The sequence below is a fragment of the Entelurus aequoreus genome, linkage group LG11 (assembly GCF_033978785.1).
Source record: "Entelurus aequoreus isolate RoL-2023_Sb linkage group LG11, RoL_Eaeq_v1.1, whole genome shotgun sequence".
NCBI lineage: Eukaryota > Metazoa > Chordata > Actinopteri > Syngnathiformes > Syngnathidae > Entelurus > Entelurus aequoreus.
The window spans coordinates 29,856,846-29,873,872 of NC_084741.1; the positions used below are offsets into that span (position 1 = coordinate 29,856,846).

Below are 17,027 nucleotides of genomic sequence, written 5' to 3' on the forward strand. Positions count from 1 at the left end.
TTTAGCCTGGGGCGTATTTATTCAAAAAGGAAAATTCTATATTTATATATATATATATATATTATTATATATATATAATTTACATAATATATTATATTGTATAATATATTACGATATTATATTACATATTAAATATTATATATATCAATATATGTATATATCAGATGTGTATGTAACCAAACAGGAAATGGGTGTCAGACTATGTGTAGAATTTAACTGGAGGGTTTTACCGTAAGTGTTGGAGGTGCGTGTTGAGAGGAGCGGTGCTGTCAGACAAGGGCAAGGCAGGCAGGGATTGTCCGCCGGGCGGAAGCGTGGTCGGGAGGCAGGAGAGAGTCGTCGTAGTCCGGGGGCAAGCGAGGAGTCGAGAACCAGGAAGCACGAGGAAGACAGGGAAGATCCAGGAGCGCACGACACACAGCGTGACTCGGGGACGCACACAGGGAGGACCCTGGGAGGTGGGGGGGCAGGGGTGGGGGGTGAGAGGGCTGATAGACACAGGCTTGATTTGAGATACATGAAAACTTGGGTGGATCTTCATGGAAGATGGGAGAGAGAGACGAACGGCAGCAGGGTTGACAATGGCGTTGATGGGGAAAGGTCCCACGTAGCGGGGTGCCAATTTAGAGGACTGTACCTTGAGGTGGAGGTCCTTGGCCCGTAACATCACCTGCTGCCCGGGCTGATAGGAGGGTGCCGGGATGCGGTGCCGGTCGGCGTTGCGGCGCATCCTGTCCGATGTCTTCACTAAGGCAGCCCGAGCAGTCCTCCAAATGGTCTGGCAGCGTTTAAGGTGGGCCCGGGTGGGAAGGTACCGCTGCCTCGACCTCTTGCTGTAAAAACATGGGTGGTTGGTAGCCTAGAGAGCACTCGAAAGGGGACATACCTGTGGCGGAACTGGTCATGGAGTTAAAGGCATACTCCACCCAGGGTATGTATTTGCTCCAGTGAGAGGGTTGGCGGGCGGCGACGCAGCGGAGCATTGTCTCTAACCCCTGGTTGGCGCTCTCTGCTTGTCCGTTACTCTGTGGGTGATATCCAGAGGTGAGGCTGACCGTTGCCCCAATTCCCTTGCAGAATGACTGCCACACACGGGAGGTGAACTGGGGGACACGGTCAGAAAGGATGTCCAGGGGGTTGCCGTGGAGTCTGACCACATGTCGGATGAGTAAATCGGCAGTCTCAGCTGCGGAGGGAAGCTTGGGGAGGGGGACAAAATGTGCAGCCTTGGAGAATCTATCAATTATGGTTAGGATAGTGGTATTACCTTGGGAGGCGGGGAATCCGGTCACAAAATCCAGAGCAATGTGAGACCAGGGTCGACCAGGAATAGGTAGGGGGTGTAAGAGTCCCGCCGGAGGGCTGTGGGAAGCCTTGTTGCAGGCACACGTGGAACAAGCGGCGATGAACTCTCTGGTGTCGGTCTCCATAGATGGCCACCAGAATGAGCGCCGGATAAATGATAGCGAGCGGTGGACCCCTGGGTGGCAAGCGAAGATACTGGAGTGACCCCAGTCCAGTACCTTTGATCGAAGGTCAGGTGGAACAAACAGTCTGTTGGGGGGTCCACCACCCGGTCCCGGGTTCACGAGGAGTGCCGCTTTTACCAGTGCCTCGATCTCCCAGGTGACCATCCCCACCACCCGGGCAGGGGGAAGAATGGGTTCCGCTGAGTGTGTGCTGATGGTCTCCACCGAGAACTGTCTGGAGAGGGCATCAGCCTTTGTATTGCGGGAGCCTGGTCTGAATGAGAGCGTGTAGTCAAATCTACTAAAAAATTGTGTCCATCGTGCCTGACGGTCATTAAGTCTCTTGGCAGAGCGAATATGGATGAGGTTGCGATGATCGGTGAGTACCAGGAATGGATGTTTTGCCCCCTCCAGCCAGTGTCTCCACTCAGTTAGGGCGTCGTGTACTGCCAGCAGTTCCCGATTTCCTGCGTCGTAGTCGCGCTCTGATGGTGTGAGTCTTCTGGAAAAAAATGCACATGGATGCAGGACATTATTCTCTCGGGCACGCTGGGAGAGTACTGCCCGAGAATCTGATGCGTCCACCTCGACGATAAATGGACAATCAGGATCGGGGTGGACGAGCACAGGTGCGGAGGTGAAGCTCCTCTTCAGCCCCTGGAAGGAGACACTGGCTTCCTTGGTCCATTGAAATGGGATGAGGGTGGAAGTGAGGTTATGGAGAGGAGCGGCCACCTTACTGAAGTCCTTTATGAAGCGGCGGTAGAATCCTGCGAAGCCCAGAAAGCGTCTCAACTCCGTCCGTGTGGAGAGCTGTGGCCACTCCATTACTGCCTCGACCTTCTTGGGGTCCGCCTTGATGTGTCCCTTTTGTATAATGTGACCAAGAAAGTTAACTGAAGAATTGTGGAACTCACATTTCTCGGCCTTGACGAACAGGCGGTTCTCCAGTAGACGCTGCAGGACCAGTCGGACATGCTGTTGGTGTTCCTGTAGGGTTTTAGAAAATATAAGTATGTCATCAAGGTACACCACCACAAACTGGTCCAACATGTCCCGCAGTACGTCGTTGACCAGGGCCTGGAAAACCGCCGGGGCGTTTGTCAGGCCGAAGGGCATTACCCTGTACTCGAAGTGGCCCAGGTGCGTATTGAAGGCTGTCTTCCATTCGTCCCCCTTCCTGATGCGTACCAGGTGGTACGCGTTGCGGAGATCCAATTTACTGAAAACTGTGGCGGGTGCGAGTGGCTCGAAGGAAGAACTCAGGAGGGGTAGGGGGTATCTGTTCTTGATCGTGATGTTATTTAGTTGGCGGTAGTCAATACAGGGGCGTAGAGATCCGTCCTTCTTGCCCACAAAGAAGAATCCTGCTGCCACCGGGGACATAGAGAGAGTAATGATGCCGGAGGCGAGAGAGTCCGAAATGTAGTCCTGCATGGCCTTCTTCTCGGGCAGGGACAGATTGTATAGACGGCTAGATGGGAGGACAGCATTGGGAACTAAGTCTATGGAGCAATCATATGGTCGATGCGGGGGAAGGGAGAGTGCCTGTTCCTTGTTGAAGACCGCGGCAAGGTCGTGATAGACGGGGGGAACATGAGGTCTGTGGGGGGTAAGGTGGCCTTGGGACTGCCACTCGGGGGGACTGCGGATCCAAGGCAGTTAGCGTGGCATGTAGGGCTCCAGGCCAGGATCTTGCCTGTAGACCAGGCAATGTGGGGATCGTGCTTGCAGAGCCAAGAGCGACCAAGGACTAGGGGGGCAATGGGGGCATCCATTACCCAGAGACTAATGGTCTCAGTGTGGTTCCCTGAGAGGGTAAGTGAGAGGGGTTCCGTCCGGTGGGTTATGGGACCGAGGGGGTGTCCGTCCAGGGCTTGAGCCGGTAGGGGGGTCTCAAGGGGTAGAAGCTGTATACCAGCCTGTTGTGCGAACTCCCGATCCATAAGACTGTCGTCCGCTCCAGAATCCAAGTAGGCCCCGATGGTTAAGTTCTTGGAGTTCCATGATAAAGTTGCTGGGAAGAGGATGCCTGGATTCTTCCGCTTTTGGGGAACGGACGTATGGCTCACCAGGATTCCCCTGACTAGTGAGCCTTGTCTTTTGGCCGTATCGGGCAGTTCCTAATCTCATGACCTGCCACCCCACAGTAGAGACAGAGGTGTTGCCGGAAGCACCTCTCCCGTTCTTCGGCTGCCAGGCGGGATCTGCCTAGCTGCATTGGATCATCCGTGCCGGTGGCCCCAGGGGCCGATAGTGGTGGCCACATGACAGCGGGCGTTCTGGTGCGAGCACTTGGGCTTGACCTGCTGTGCGCTCGCTCTGCAGCTCGCTCGATTAGTCTTTGGTCCATCTGGAGAGCGAGGTCAATTAAGGCCCGGTAGGACGTAGGTCGGTCCCGAAGAAGTCCGTCCTTCACTGAGTTACTGAGCCCGCGTCGGTACACGCTCTGGAGTGCCTTGTCCCCCCACCCGCTGTCAGCTGCGAGGGTGCGAAACTCCAGGGTGTAATCAGCAACGGAGCGGGATCCCTGCTGAATGGAGTGGAGGTGGGAGGCGGCATCCCCCCGTCCACTGGGTGGTCAAAAACAGCCCGGAACTCGGCGCGGAAGGCTGAGTAGTCAGTACCAAGTCCGTTGCTCTGGTCGATTGCCGCTGTGGCCCATCGCAGCGCTCTGCCTGACAGGAGGGAAAACAGGAAGGCAATCTTGGCCCCATCAGACGAGTAGCGAGAGGGCTGGTGTTGAAATATGAGCTCGCACTGGACCAAAAATCCCCGGCAGAGTTCAAAATCTCCCTCAAATGTCTTGGGTGTGGCAATCTTGGGTTCCCTGGGGAGGGAGGTGTTCCATGTTGTGGCAGCCGCTGAGGCAGCCGCGGAGGCACCCGTATCCAGCGCAGGTTTAGGGGGGGTTCTTGGCTCAATGGTGTCCAGCCTTGACAGCAGGTTGGCAAAGGCAGCATTAAGCTGGGTCTCCAAGTGATCGAAGCGAGACTGTTGCTGCCGGACAATAGTGTACATGGTGGGAAGATCGGGGTTCGTGGGGGGTCGGGGAGAGGAAGTGGAGCGAGCTCTTCCTGTGCCGTCTGGTTCCGACATGGCCAGAACGTACTGTGATGGTACCAGGTAGAAGGAGACGGCACTGAGGCTGGGAGAGCGTTTAGCCTGGGGCGTATTTATTCAAAAAGGAAAATTCTATATTTATATATATATATATATATATATATATATATATATATATATATATATATATATATATATATATATATATATATATATATATATATATATAATTTACATAATATATTATATTGTATAATATATTATGATATTATATTACATATTAAATATTATATTATATATATCAATATATGTATATATCAGATGTGTATGTAACCAAACAGGAAATGGGTGTCAGACTATGTGTAGAATTTAACTGGAGGGTTTTACCGTAAGTGTTGGAGGTGCGTGTTGAGAGGAGCGGTGCTGTCAGACAAGGGCAAGGCAGGCAGGGTTTGTCCAGGGGCGGAAGCGTGGTCGGGAGGCAGGAGAGAGTCGTCGTAGTCCGGGGGCAAGCGAGGAGTCGAGAACCAGGAAGCACGAGGAAGACAGGGAAGATCTAGGAGCGCACGACACACAGCGTGACTCGGGGACACACACAGGGAGCTGCGGGGTTAGGGAGGACACGACAATTAGCGCAGGGAACAAAACACAGAGATCAGGATCACAAAGGCAACTAGGAAGCTGGAGACGAGCTTACGGTACGATGTACAGATTGCTACGTTCTGGCAAAGGATCTCTGGTGGCGGTTGTTTAAGTAGCCGTCCCTCTCATCAGTGCCGGGTTTGTTGATTGAAGATGGAACGCAGCTGCCTGCAGCAGCTTGAGTGACGCGCGCGCAAGCGCGCTTGGAGGTGCGCTCAGCGCGGCTCCCAGATGATTGCGCACTAGTGTGCGTCTGGGCCGTGACACGGTATCTCAAATGCATATGCCAGATATTTAAAGATTTTTTTTTAAGTAATAAGTTAAAGTACCAATGATTGTCACACACACAATAGGTGTGGTGAAATGTGTCCTCTGCATCTGACCCATCCCCTTTTTCACCCCCTGGGAGGTGAGGGGAGCAGTGGGCAGCAGCGTTGCCGCGCCCGGGAATCATTTTTGGTGATTTAACCCTCCAATTCCAACCCTTGATGCTGAGTGGTTTGAACTCACAACCTACCGATCTCAGGGCGGACATTCTAACCCAGGGGTATCCAAAGTGCGGCCCGGGGGCCATTTGCGGCCCAGAGCTCGGTTTTTATTGGCCCGCGACACATTCTATAGACAAACTAAACAGGTCCCAAATTAGAACAAAAAACTATGAAAAATTAAACGGGACCAAATCCCCCCAAAAATGGGACCTGAAAACCAAAATTGCCGACACCCTGAGCGTCTTACTGTATAAGGTCTTTGAGGATTTCCGTGTGTCCTGTCATGATGAAAAAGTGTTGTGGAGGGGGGCGTGGCCTGCGGGCCTGCCGCGGAGCGGGTTGTGTAAGGGCCGGCCTCGAAGACAGCGGCAGGTGAGTAGATTGCCCAGCTGGGGCTTGTTATCTGATCACCTGTTGCCGTTATTAGCAGCAGCCGAGACGAGACACGTGGTGGGGAGTTGGAGCAGAGACACGCCAGACTGAAAAGGCCTAAAGTATATATTGCTGAAAAGCAAACGAGACTTGTGTATGACAATAAAAGACTGTCTCAAACCTGTACACCGGGCTCATGAAAGATCTATCGGACTCAGGGGAACCCACCCACCATAGAGAGACTTCCACAAGTGTACACAATTCTTGTGAGACATGATATGTTTTTGAGTGTACTAAAGCTCTCAAAAGCATTTCAGTTGATGGTATAATAGCAATATTAGTAAATACAAGCTTACTTTCGAGCACAGTTAAAGGCCTACTGAAACCCACTACTACCGACCACGCAGTCTGATAGTTTATATATCAATGATGAAATCTTAACATTGCAACACATGCCAATACGGCCGGGTTAACTTATAAAGTGACATTTAAAATTTCCCGGGAAATATCCGGCTGAAACGTCGCGGTATGATGACGTATGCGCGTGACGAAGGCAGTTGAACGCGTCATCTTGGAATAGGTCCCTCCCAATTTAAACAGCTCTGTTTTAATCGCTAATTTCCACAGTATTCAGGACATCTGTGTTGGTGAATCTTTTGGAAATTTGTTCAATTAACAATGGAGACTGCAAAAAAGAGAGTTGTAGGGAAGCGGTGTGTTGCTGCTGGATGTAGCAACACAAACCAAAACACAACCGGTGTTTCATTGTTTCTTTTCCCAAAAGATGGCGGCCAAGCTTTACTATGGAACAAAGAAGTCAAGCGAACACGGTTGGATTGGACGACACATACGAAGTACAGTGTATTATGCAGCGAACATTTCGAAAGATCATGTTTCGAAGAGGGTCCCTTGCGAATGGCAGAAATGGGAATCAGCACTCGTCGACTCGTGCTGAAGAAAGGTGCGAAGCCAACTATTTTCGATAGACCACGGACAAGTCCGGAGCACCCGACCCCCTCCACAAGCGGACAGACTGGGCACATGAGGTCTGCATTTGCCAAAAGGGAAAGGAAGAGGGTAAGAATCTTGATATCCAGTTTTCATAGTCAGACTACACTGTTCCAATATCCATTTCTTTGTTCTCAATTGTTGAAACCCCCCCACCTCCACACCCCGGATTGTAAATAATGTAAATAATTCAATGTGATTATCTTGTGTGATGACTGTATTATGATGATAGTATATATATGATAGTATATATCTGTATCATGAATCAATTTAAGTGGACCCCGACTTAAACAAGTTGAAAAACTTATTGGGGTGGTACCATTTAGTGGTCAATTGTACGGAATATGTACTTCACTGTGCAACCTACTAATAAAAGTCTCAATCAATCAACCAAAACTAACACACACAGTCATAGACTACTCCAGTGGTTCTCAACCTTTTTTCAGTGATTTTCCCCTGTGAACATTTTTTTAATTCAAGTACCCCCTAATCAGAGCAAAGCATTTTTGGTTGAAAAAAAGAAAAAAAATACAGCACTATGTCATCAGTTTCTGATTTATTAAATTGTATAACAGTGCAAGATATTGCTAATTTGTAGTGGTCTTTCTTGAACTATTTGGAAAAAAAGATATAAAAATAACTAAAAACTTGTTGAAAAATAAACAAGTGATTCAATTATAAATAATATTTTGTACACATAGAAGTAATCATCAACTTAAAGTGCCCTCTTTGGGGATTGTAATAGAGATCCATCTGGATTCATGAACTTAATTCTAAACATGTATTTTGTTGAAGTATTATTCAATAAATATATTTATAAAGGATTTTTGAATTGTTGCTATTTTTATAATATTTAAAAAAAAATCTCTCGTACCCCTTGGCATACCTTCAAGTATCCCCAAGGGTATGCGTACCCCCATTTGAGAACCACTGGACTACTCCATGAACAATGAAATAAATTAACAATAAAATAGTCTACATATAATTATTGCTTCAAGTTCTAGTCAAGTTCTTCTGCAGTATAAAGTATCGTACATTTACTGACATTACTGTCAATAGTGTCAATACTGTCAATAGATTACAATAGACAATAATATAAAGTATTGTACATTTGTACATTTACAGACAATAGATCAGATCATGGACAGTACGACTACGGCATCAGTGGCGGATGCGGTGGATGAACCAATGGCAATGGCACTAGATTTGCCTGATGAGGAGGGCGATCAAGATCAGGTTCGATTTGTTTTCCTAATCAATGTTCAAATGGATTACAGTTCAAGCCCAATCCAAAAGTATTCATAATTAATGTAAATGAGGTATCCATATTACATGTAGCTGTTTCTCCATTTCCAGGGAAATACAAGAGAACAAGGATGCCAGACGGACTGGGTACCGATTGGGACAGCACCAACAGCAATGACCAGTAGCAAGAGCACCCAAACAGGGAAAATACATCATAGATCAAAGGGTATGTCTATTTCGGTGACGAACATGATTCTGCACATCACAGTACACATTGCACGCTGCCTGTGCAGAGTAGAGTAGACAGATAAATTAGGTGATTCAAAGACAATAATTATTATGTGATTCTAGTTTAATTTTAACAGATTATATAAAACAACTTGTGCTTGATTTTATTGCTAGGACACCAGGTGACCCCAGATATCCTCGAGAGGGTTAGAGCTCGGCCGGCCAGGGTTAGTGAAGTCCCATTGTCAAGTGTAGCAGCTCCATCTGACAGCCCCGAGATGCAGACTAACATAGCAGCTCCAGGTGTGTCTGGAATGCAAGCCAAGCTACGACCACCTCCTGCATTGTTTGATGAAGGACCAGCATCAAGTCCCACTGCGCCTTTTGTTGGTGGTTCTTCCGATGACAGCTATGTGCCGAGTGAGTCAACGACATCGGATCCGTGTCAATCTGACGGGTCGCCAGATCGCCCATGTACTCACCAGATGCATGAAGAGGGCTGCCACAAGGAACCGAAGTACATCATCTTTGAGTCGTGCCTCCAGAGTCTCGTCAAGTGGTGTCACTGTCCAGTCTGTGGCAGCCAGGACATAAGCCCTTCTTGGGATTCGAACGGTACACAGCTGACCATGACTCTTCAATGTGCATCATGTGACCAGAGGAGTAGTTGGAGCAGCCAGCCAAACATTGGCCCTTATGCCGCGGGCAACATCCTGCTGTCTGCTGGCATCCTCTTCGCTGGGGCATCTTCTGGCAAGGTGTTGCAAGTGCTGAACAGCATCGGAGTGGTCACGTATGTGAAGAGGACATTTTTCAACCACCAGGAGCTCATCCTGCAGCCAGCCATCAAAAAGGTGTGGGAGGAACAGCAACGGACGCACCTCACCATGCTGCAGGTGGAAGGCCGACCCCTCGTCCTTGGTGGTGATGGGCGAGCAGACAGTCCGGGACACAGCGCCAAGTTCGGTACCTACACCACAATGGAGCTTGTGGCCAATGTGGTTCTCGACCTTCAGGTTGTACAGGTACGACCATATAATCTCACTAAAACACTAGTAACACAATAAGCAGATAAGGGATTTTCCAGAATTATCCTAGTAAATTTGTCTAATAACATTAACCATTTCAATGTATACTAAGCCCCTTTTTCATTTTTTTCTTTGCTCATTCCTTTTCTGTTATATATATTTCAGAGCAACGAATGTCTTGGCAGCTACCATATGGAGATGGAAGGACTGAAGAGGATGGTGGAACTGCTGATCAGCTGGGACCTGGATGTCGGGGTGCTGGTGACAGACAGACACAGACAGATCGCTAAATGGATTCGTGAAAACATGCCCAATACACGGCACTGCTATGACATCTGGCATGTTGCAAAATGTTAGTTGGATTATTTGTATGCATGACAAGTTGTGAAGTAGTGTGTACATATCAGTGATCAGATGAATGCGATATTGTATTTAATCCACAAATTTCTGTTTTTTTCTGTTTGTAGCCATCGGAAAGAAACTGAAGGCCATCGCCAAGCATAAGGACTGTGAAGACCTGAAGCCCTGGGTGCAAAGTATAATCAACCACCTCTACTGGGCAGCAGTGTCTACACCGCCTGGAGAGGGGGAACTTCTGGTTGCCAAGTGGAAGTCTGTGGAGCGACACATTCAGAACATCCACAAGGACCATGGCGACCTCTTCCCAATTTGTACTCATGGACAACTGCAACGGCAAAAGAAATGGCTCAAACAAAGTGAGTAGGCAAATAAGTTGCCCGAAAGCAGTGAGGGACTAGCAGTATTTTCCTGCACATCTTTTGAAAGTCAAAAAATTCAGATAAACTTGTAAGTAAATAACCAGTTTAAGTTGACTGGAACATTTTTGTAGAAACGTTGTTCTATTTTAAATGTATGTTTAGGTTCACGCTCAGCAGTGAAACTGGAGGAGGTGGTCAACAACAAGTCCCTGCTAAAAGATATCGCCATGCTGTCGGGTGAACACCAGACTTCCAAGGTGGAGGCGTTCCATAGCCTTGTCATACAGGTGAGAATTAGACTGATCGCCTGTAGGTGGTGTCGGTGGTTACCACCTGCCACTAGGACTTTGGTGGCCAGGGAGCAAAATACTAGAGCATACTAAATGAAGCCTTGATACAGTCAGTGTAAGCAAGAGAATGTTGGAGGTCCAACATAGTGGCTGGCATCTTGGTGAGAAAGATTGCAAACAATTCTGGCGTGGTGTTAACATTGAAAACAAAACAGCTTCATTACTGCAGGAGATCAAGCTTTAATAGCTGACTATTAACAGTTTAATACACAAACATTTGTATTCAAATTTACAAACAATTTATAAATTTACACACACATTGTATGGACGCATGACTGAATAAAGTGTCTTTTATCTTATACAGTTCGCACCGAAAATGTATGTCTTCTCATACATCGGAATGCTGTGCAGGTATGTTTCCACACTAATCTAAGTGTCACTAGTGTGTGCCATACTTTAGTACTAATTATTACATTATTCTGTTACCACACCTAGGAACCTGCTTGCTGGGCTGCACTGGAACGAAAATTCGAGCCGCCCTATAGCCACTACACAAGCGGGTGCTGAGCGCTATGCAGTACGCTACCCGAAGTATAAAGCAGGGGGCCATGTGGTCAAGAAAATCGCGACAGAGCCAACATACCGTAAGTGTAGAGGACACAAAACATGTAAACACTTGACACTTTGTATCATGATAATAATACTGTCAAGTTTCACTCTCCATGAGTATATTATGTTGTGAGCAGGAACATGTACAATTGTATTTTGCAGGCTACGTAGATGACTTGATCAGGGAGGTTGTTGCTGGCTGCAGACAGACCCCTGACGAGAGAACACCACTCAGCGTCACTGTGGATGTGCCTCCCTTCCTCTGCGATGAACTGGAGAAGCCAGACAAGGAGGAAGCCATCGCCAAGCACAGGAGTCGCTTCGGTAAGTGTGAAATGCCCTCCCGGTAACAGTTAGAGATGCTACCTCAGTAGAAGCATTTAAGTCCCATCTTAAAACTCATTTATATACTCTAGCCTTTAAATAGACCCCCTTTTTAGACCAGTTGATCTGCCGTTTCTTTTCTTTTCTCCTCTGCCCCCCCCCCACGTGGAGGGGTTATTCCGGTGACCATGGATAAAGTGCTGGCTGTCCAGAGTTGGGACCCGGGGTATACCGCTCGCCTGTGCATCGGTTGGGGACATCTGCGCTGCTGACCCGTCTCCGCTCGGGGTGGCCTCCTGCTGGCTCCACTGGACCCTCACTAATATGTTAGACCCACTCGACATCCATTGCTTTCGGTCTCCCCTAGAGGGGGGGGGTTACCCACATATGCGGTCCTCTCCAAGGTTTCTCATAGTCATTCACATCGACGTCCTACTGGGGTGAGTTTTCCTTGCCCGTGTGTGGGCTCTGTACCGAGGATGTCGTTGTGGCTTGTACAGCCCTTTGAGACATTTGTGATTTAGTGCTATATAAATAAACATTGATTGATTGACTGATTGATTGATTGATTGATTTTATTGATTAAGTACAGTGGCCATGTAGATTCTGTTGCAGTCACTGCACGTCTTGGAACCCCGTGTAGTCCATCGATGGGAATGTTGTCCTAATCTTATGTACTACACAAGCTGGTAGTACCACCCTTATGTCCTTTCCCAGATATCCCCAGCAGAAGCGGACAAACTGTCGATAGGCTGTGTGTCGTCTCCGCCTGCAAGTAGCAAATGATGGCAGCTGTTATTATCCGGACATGGATACACAGTGACTCACTGTTCTCTGAGATTCAAAAGACATTGTCATGCATTCTATTCATTTGTCATTTACTGTTGCAGTAAATTGTAAATATTGTTGACATCTACGGTCCATCTATGTAATACTTCTATGATATATAATGTCATGTGCATTGTAGCACAGTACATTTCACAGAATAAGAATAAGATAAGAAAGTGCTCATTCTGACTTATCTTCCAAAGGTTGATAGAATAAAGAATTATTTAAACTTATTAGTGCCTCACTCATTTTGCTGTTGCTGCAGCATGCCATATTGCTGTTTGTAGGCGTTATACGCTGTCTGCAGCACCCATTCATCCAGACACACAGATGGAAAGCCATGGTGGTCTATGATGCACGTCTTCACCCCCTCCTCCTCCATCGTTCTGGTCACTGCCTCTATTTCACTACAGCAGACACACTCAGCCACTGTCTCCATGTTCACACAGTTTTGACATGTACACCTGGAAATAGAAATGTTCATAATATTTGTAAATCAATTCATATTATTGACACCTGCAATCTGCAAACATGTGGAATAATTAATATTATCATTGTCTTGTTGTGGATCTTATTAATCTGCATGCATATTTTTAGTATTGCCGGTATATGGAGCTGTGGCCCATAGAAATAATGGGTAATTAATTAGGTTTGACATTGTGTCAATGATAGATACTTAGTGTATAGATAGGCCTGGGGTGTAAGTTGTAACACTAACAGTAACAGTGCAAGACTAGGCCACAAACTAAAACTAGTCTATAAATAAATAACATATTACCATTCTGTATTCTCAAGGCGATCTATGTCGTGTGCTCCTCCAGCATCAATAGCAGCAGCGTCCTCCTGACCGTCTTCATCAGCGTCGGGTTCAAAGCGATATGGCTCTATCCCTCTCACAGCTTCTTCCCTATCTGAATCGCTTCCACTCCCCACTAGTCCTTCACTTGCACTTTCCTCATCCACAAATCTTTCATCCTCGCTCAAATTAATGGAGAAATCGTCGCTATCTCGGTCAGAATCGCTCTCAGATCTGGCGGCCATCATTGCAAACAATAGGGAGCTTTGCGGATATGTTCAATTGTCCACGTCACGCTACTTCCGGTAGGGGCAAGGCTTTTTTTTGTCAGATACCAAAAGTTGCTATCTTTATCGTCGTTTTTCTATTCTAAATCCTTTCAGCAAAAATATGGCAATATCGCGAAATGATCAAGTATGACACATAGAATAGATCTGCTATCCCCGTTTAAATAAAAAAATTTCATTTCAGTAGGCCTTTAATATAAATACAAATAACATCATTATTAAAATAATCCTGAATTATTGTATTGCTTTGTTATCTATAACACAGCTAAGATGTATAAGTTTTTTTCAAATGTTAGCATATGTTCACCTACATTGTTTTGGTTTGAGTATTTTTCATATACAAAATGTATAAAAGTGGCCATCGCATCCTTAAATTTTTCTCTATGTGGCCCTCGCTGGAAAATGTTTGGACACCTCTGCTCTAACCACTAGGCCACTGAGTAGGTGTATAAATTGTATGTATGTATGTATAAATTACCTCCCCGATTAATTAATTACATTTATTAAAGGGTAATCCCGTCAGTAATTCTATTTTTTTTAGTAAAGTAACGAGTAACTATAATTAATTATTTTTTTAAAGTAATTTTCATAACACTCGTGCAATTACAGTAGAGCAGGGGTCACCAACGCGGTGCCCGCGGGCACCAGGTAGCCCGTAAGGACCAGATGAGTAGCCCGGTGGCCTGTTCTAAAAATAGCTCAAATAGCAGCACTTACCTGTGAGCTGCCTCTATTTTTTAAATTGTATTTATTTACTAGCAAGCTGGTCTCGCTTTGCCCGACATTTTTAATTCTAAGAGAGACAAAACTCAAATAAAATTTGAAAATCCAAGAAAATATGTTAAAGACTTGGTCTTCACTTGTTTAAATAAATTCATGATTATTTTTACTTTGCTTCTTATAACTTCCAGAAAGACAATTTTAGAGAAAAAAATACAACCTTAAAAATGATTTTAGGATTTTTAAACACATATACCTTTTTACCTTTTAAATTCCTTCCTCTTCTTTCCTGACAATTTAAAGTAAATTAATTTTTTTTATTGTAAAGAATAATAAATACATTTTAATTGAATTCTTCATTTCAGCTTCTGTTTTTTCGACGAAGAATATTTGTGAAATATTTCTTCAAACTTATTATGATTAAAATTCCCAAAAATTATTCTGGCAAATCTAGAAAATCTGTAGAATCAAATTTAAATCTTATTTCAAAGGCTTTTGAATTTCTTTTAACATTTTTGTTCTGGAAGATCTAGAAGAAATAATGATTTGTCTTTGTTAGAAATATAGCTTGGTCCAATTTGTTGTATATTCTAACAAAGTGTAGATTGGATTTTAACCTATTTAAAACATGTCATCAAAATTCTAAAATTAATCTTAAACAGGAAAAATTAGTAATGATGTTCCATAAATTATTTTTTTAATTTTTTCAAAAAGATTCGAATTAGCTAGTTGTTCTCTTCTTTTTTTCGGTTGAATTTTGAATTTTAAAGAGTCAAAATTGAAGATAAACCATGTTTCAAAATGTTATTGTCATTTTTTTTGTGTTTTCTCCTCTTTTAAACCGTTCAATTAAGTGTAAATATCATTAATTATTAATAATAACATAGAGTTAAAGGTAAATTGAGCAAATTGGCTATTTCTGGCAATTTATTTAAGTGTGTATCAAACTGGTAGCCCTTCGCATTAATCAGTACACAAGAAGTAGCTCTTGGTTTCAAAAAGGTCGGTGACCCCTGCAGTAGAGTATTACTTTGCCTACATATCCGTCCGAAATAGTTCTCTTTATTGGTCTGCACTGGCAGGGGTGTCAACTCGTTCTCATTGAGGGCCACATCACAGTAATGACTGCCTTCAGGGGGTCGCTTTTTTAAAAAAGATTTTACATTATGCATGCGGGTAATAACCTGTTATTAAACATCCATGCATCCATTTTCTACCGCTTGTGATTAATCGAAATTCAAGTGGGATGCGTCTGATTTAAAAAAGATTATCATTTGACAGCACTAACATAAATGTATAATCACCTCATGATCCATCCATCCATCCATCCATCTTCCTCCGCTTATCCGAGGTCGGGTCGCGGGGGCAGCAGCCTAAGCAGGGAAGCCCAGACTTCCCTCTCCCCAGCCACTTCGTCCAGCTCTTCCCGGGGGATCCCGAGGCGTTCCCAGGCCAGCCGGGAGACATAGTCTTCCCAACGTGTCCTGGGTCTTCCCCGTGGCCTCTTACCGGTCGGACGTGCCCTAAACACCTCCCTAGGGAGGCGTTCGGGTGGCATCCTGAACAGATGCCCGAACCACCTCATCTGGCTCCTCTCGATGTGGAGGAGCAGTGGCTTTACTTTGAGCTCCTCCCGGATGACAGAGCTTCTCACCCTATCTCTAAGGGAGAGACCCGCCACTCGGCGGAGGAAACTCATTTCGGCCGCTTGTACCCGTGATCTTGTCCTTTCGGTCATAACCCAAAGCTCATGACCATAGGTGAGGATGGGAACGTAGATCGACCGGTAGATTGAAAGCTTTGCCTTGCGGCTCAGCTCCTTCTTCACCACAACAGACCGATACAGACCCATCACCTCATGATATCATTACTCAATTGCCTATGCAATTGATTGTTTGTTTTTTTTGTTTTTTAAATGTAAAATCTGATGAATAATTATTTTGAAATCATAATCAAAGGGAACACACACATTAAACACAACATTAGTAGAGTAATACAATACAATATACAGTATAATATTTGACATGATCAGAAAATAAAGTTTAAAAGATAGCCATTTTTTCTTTCAAAATTGAATGAATGTATGTTTTTTCCAGGCTTTCACGGGCCCACGATCTGGCCCCCGGGCCTTGAGTTTAATATCTGTGGTCTACAGTATTAATATTTGATGTAAGTGTGTTAGTAACTACGGAAATGATGGTATAAAGGCTGAGTGTAAATGTTTTACAATAACAATTTCGATTAGACTATAAATAACAATATACTGTACATGCATTAATGTCTTTGGAAGAAAAAGGACTAGCCTCCTAATAAGCCATGGTTTGTACATCAGAAATTATTTTTACATTTAACCTTATATTAAAACAATAATCTATATGACAAAACAATTAGGAGACACTTTCTTTTTTTAAAGTCAGAATTTATGATATTGAGGATTTTTAGGATATTTATATATTACAGCACATATCCGGATGAAATTGCTACAGATATGTACGGAATAATACAATTTCTTTTTTTATAAACTTTTATTTATAATGTTCAACATTTGCAAACAAACATATGAACAATAACAATCAAGACAAGTAAAAAAACAGTACAATACAGCACCAACGGGTTGAAAACTCAATAAAGCAACTACAGTAGAATGCAAAATATATATATATATATATATATATATATATATATATATATATATATATATATATATATATATATATATATATATATATATATATATATATATATATATATATATATATATATATATATATATAGCAATGTGTAAAGCCATAGGCTCGCACAAGTTCCGTAAATAGTACAAATTTGGCGCACAGCATCATCGTTTTCACAGCTTTTTGGTTGTTAGAGGTAGAACGCGTTTTTAAAGTAAAGTTCTAATTCTTTTTTTAAA

The 17,027-nt window shown here is 44.6% G+C and overlaps 2 protein-coding genes across 2 annotated transcripts; one reads left to right on the plus strand and one right to left on the minus strand.

Moving 5' to 3' along the window:
- The first annotated feature begins 4,978 nt into the window (after positions 1-4,978).
- LOC133659966 (uncharacterized) lies at positions 4,979-12,043 on the plus strand. Its single transcript, XM_062062921.1, has 11 exons — positions 4,979-5,230; positions 6,819-7,111; positions 8,168-8,278; positions 8,399-8,513; positions 8,690-9,540; positions 9,709-9,895; positions 10,011-10,259; positions 10,425-10,549; positions 10,917-10,963; positions 11,048-11,196; positions 11,324-12,043. Exons 2-11 carry the CDS (start codon positions 6,950-6,952, stop codon positions 11,509-11,511), a joined length of 2,184 nt encoding a protein of 727 aa, XP_061918905.1. The 5' UTR covers positions 4,979-5,230; positions 6,819-6,949; the 3' UTR covers positions 11,512-12,043.
- Positions 11,113-13,543, minus strand: LOC133659968 (uncharacterized). The gene is made up of 3 exons (XM_062062923.1): positions 13,092-13,543; positions 12,559-12,777; positions 11,113-12,254 (listed from the first exon to the last, which is right to left on the minus strand). The coding sequence occupies exons 1-3, from the start codon at positions 13,355-13,357 to the stop codon at positions 12,101-12,103; spliced, it is 639 nt and encodes a 212-aa protein (XP_061918907.1). The 5' UTR covers positions 13,358-13,543; the 3' UTR covers positions 11,113-12,100.
- Between the last annotated feature and the right edge of the window lie 3,484 nt (positions 13,544-17,027).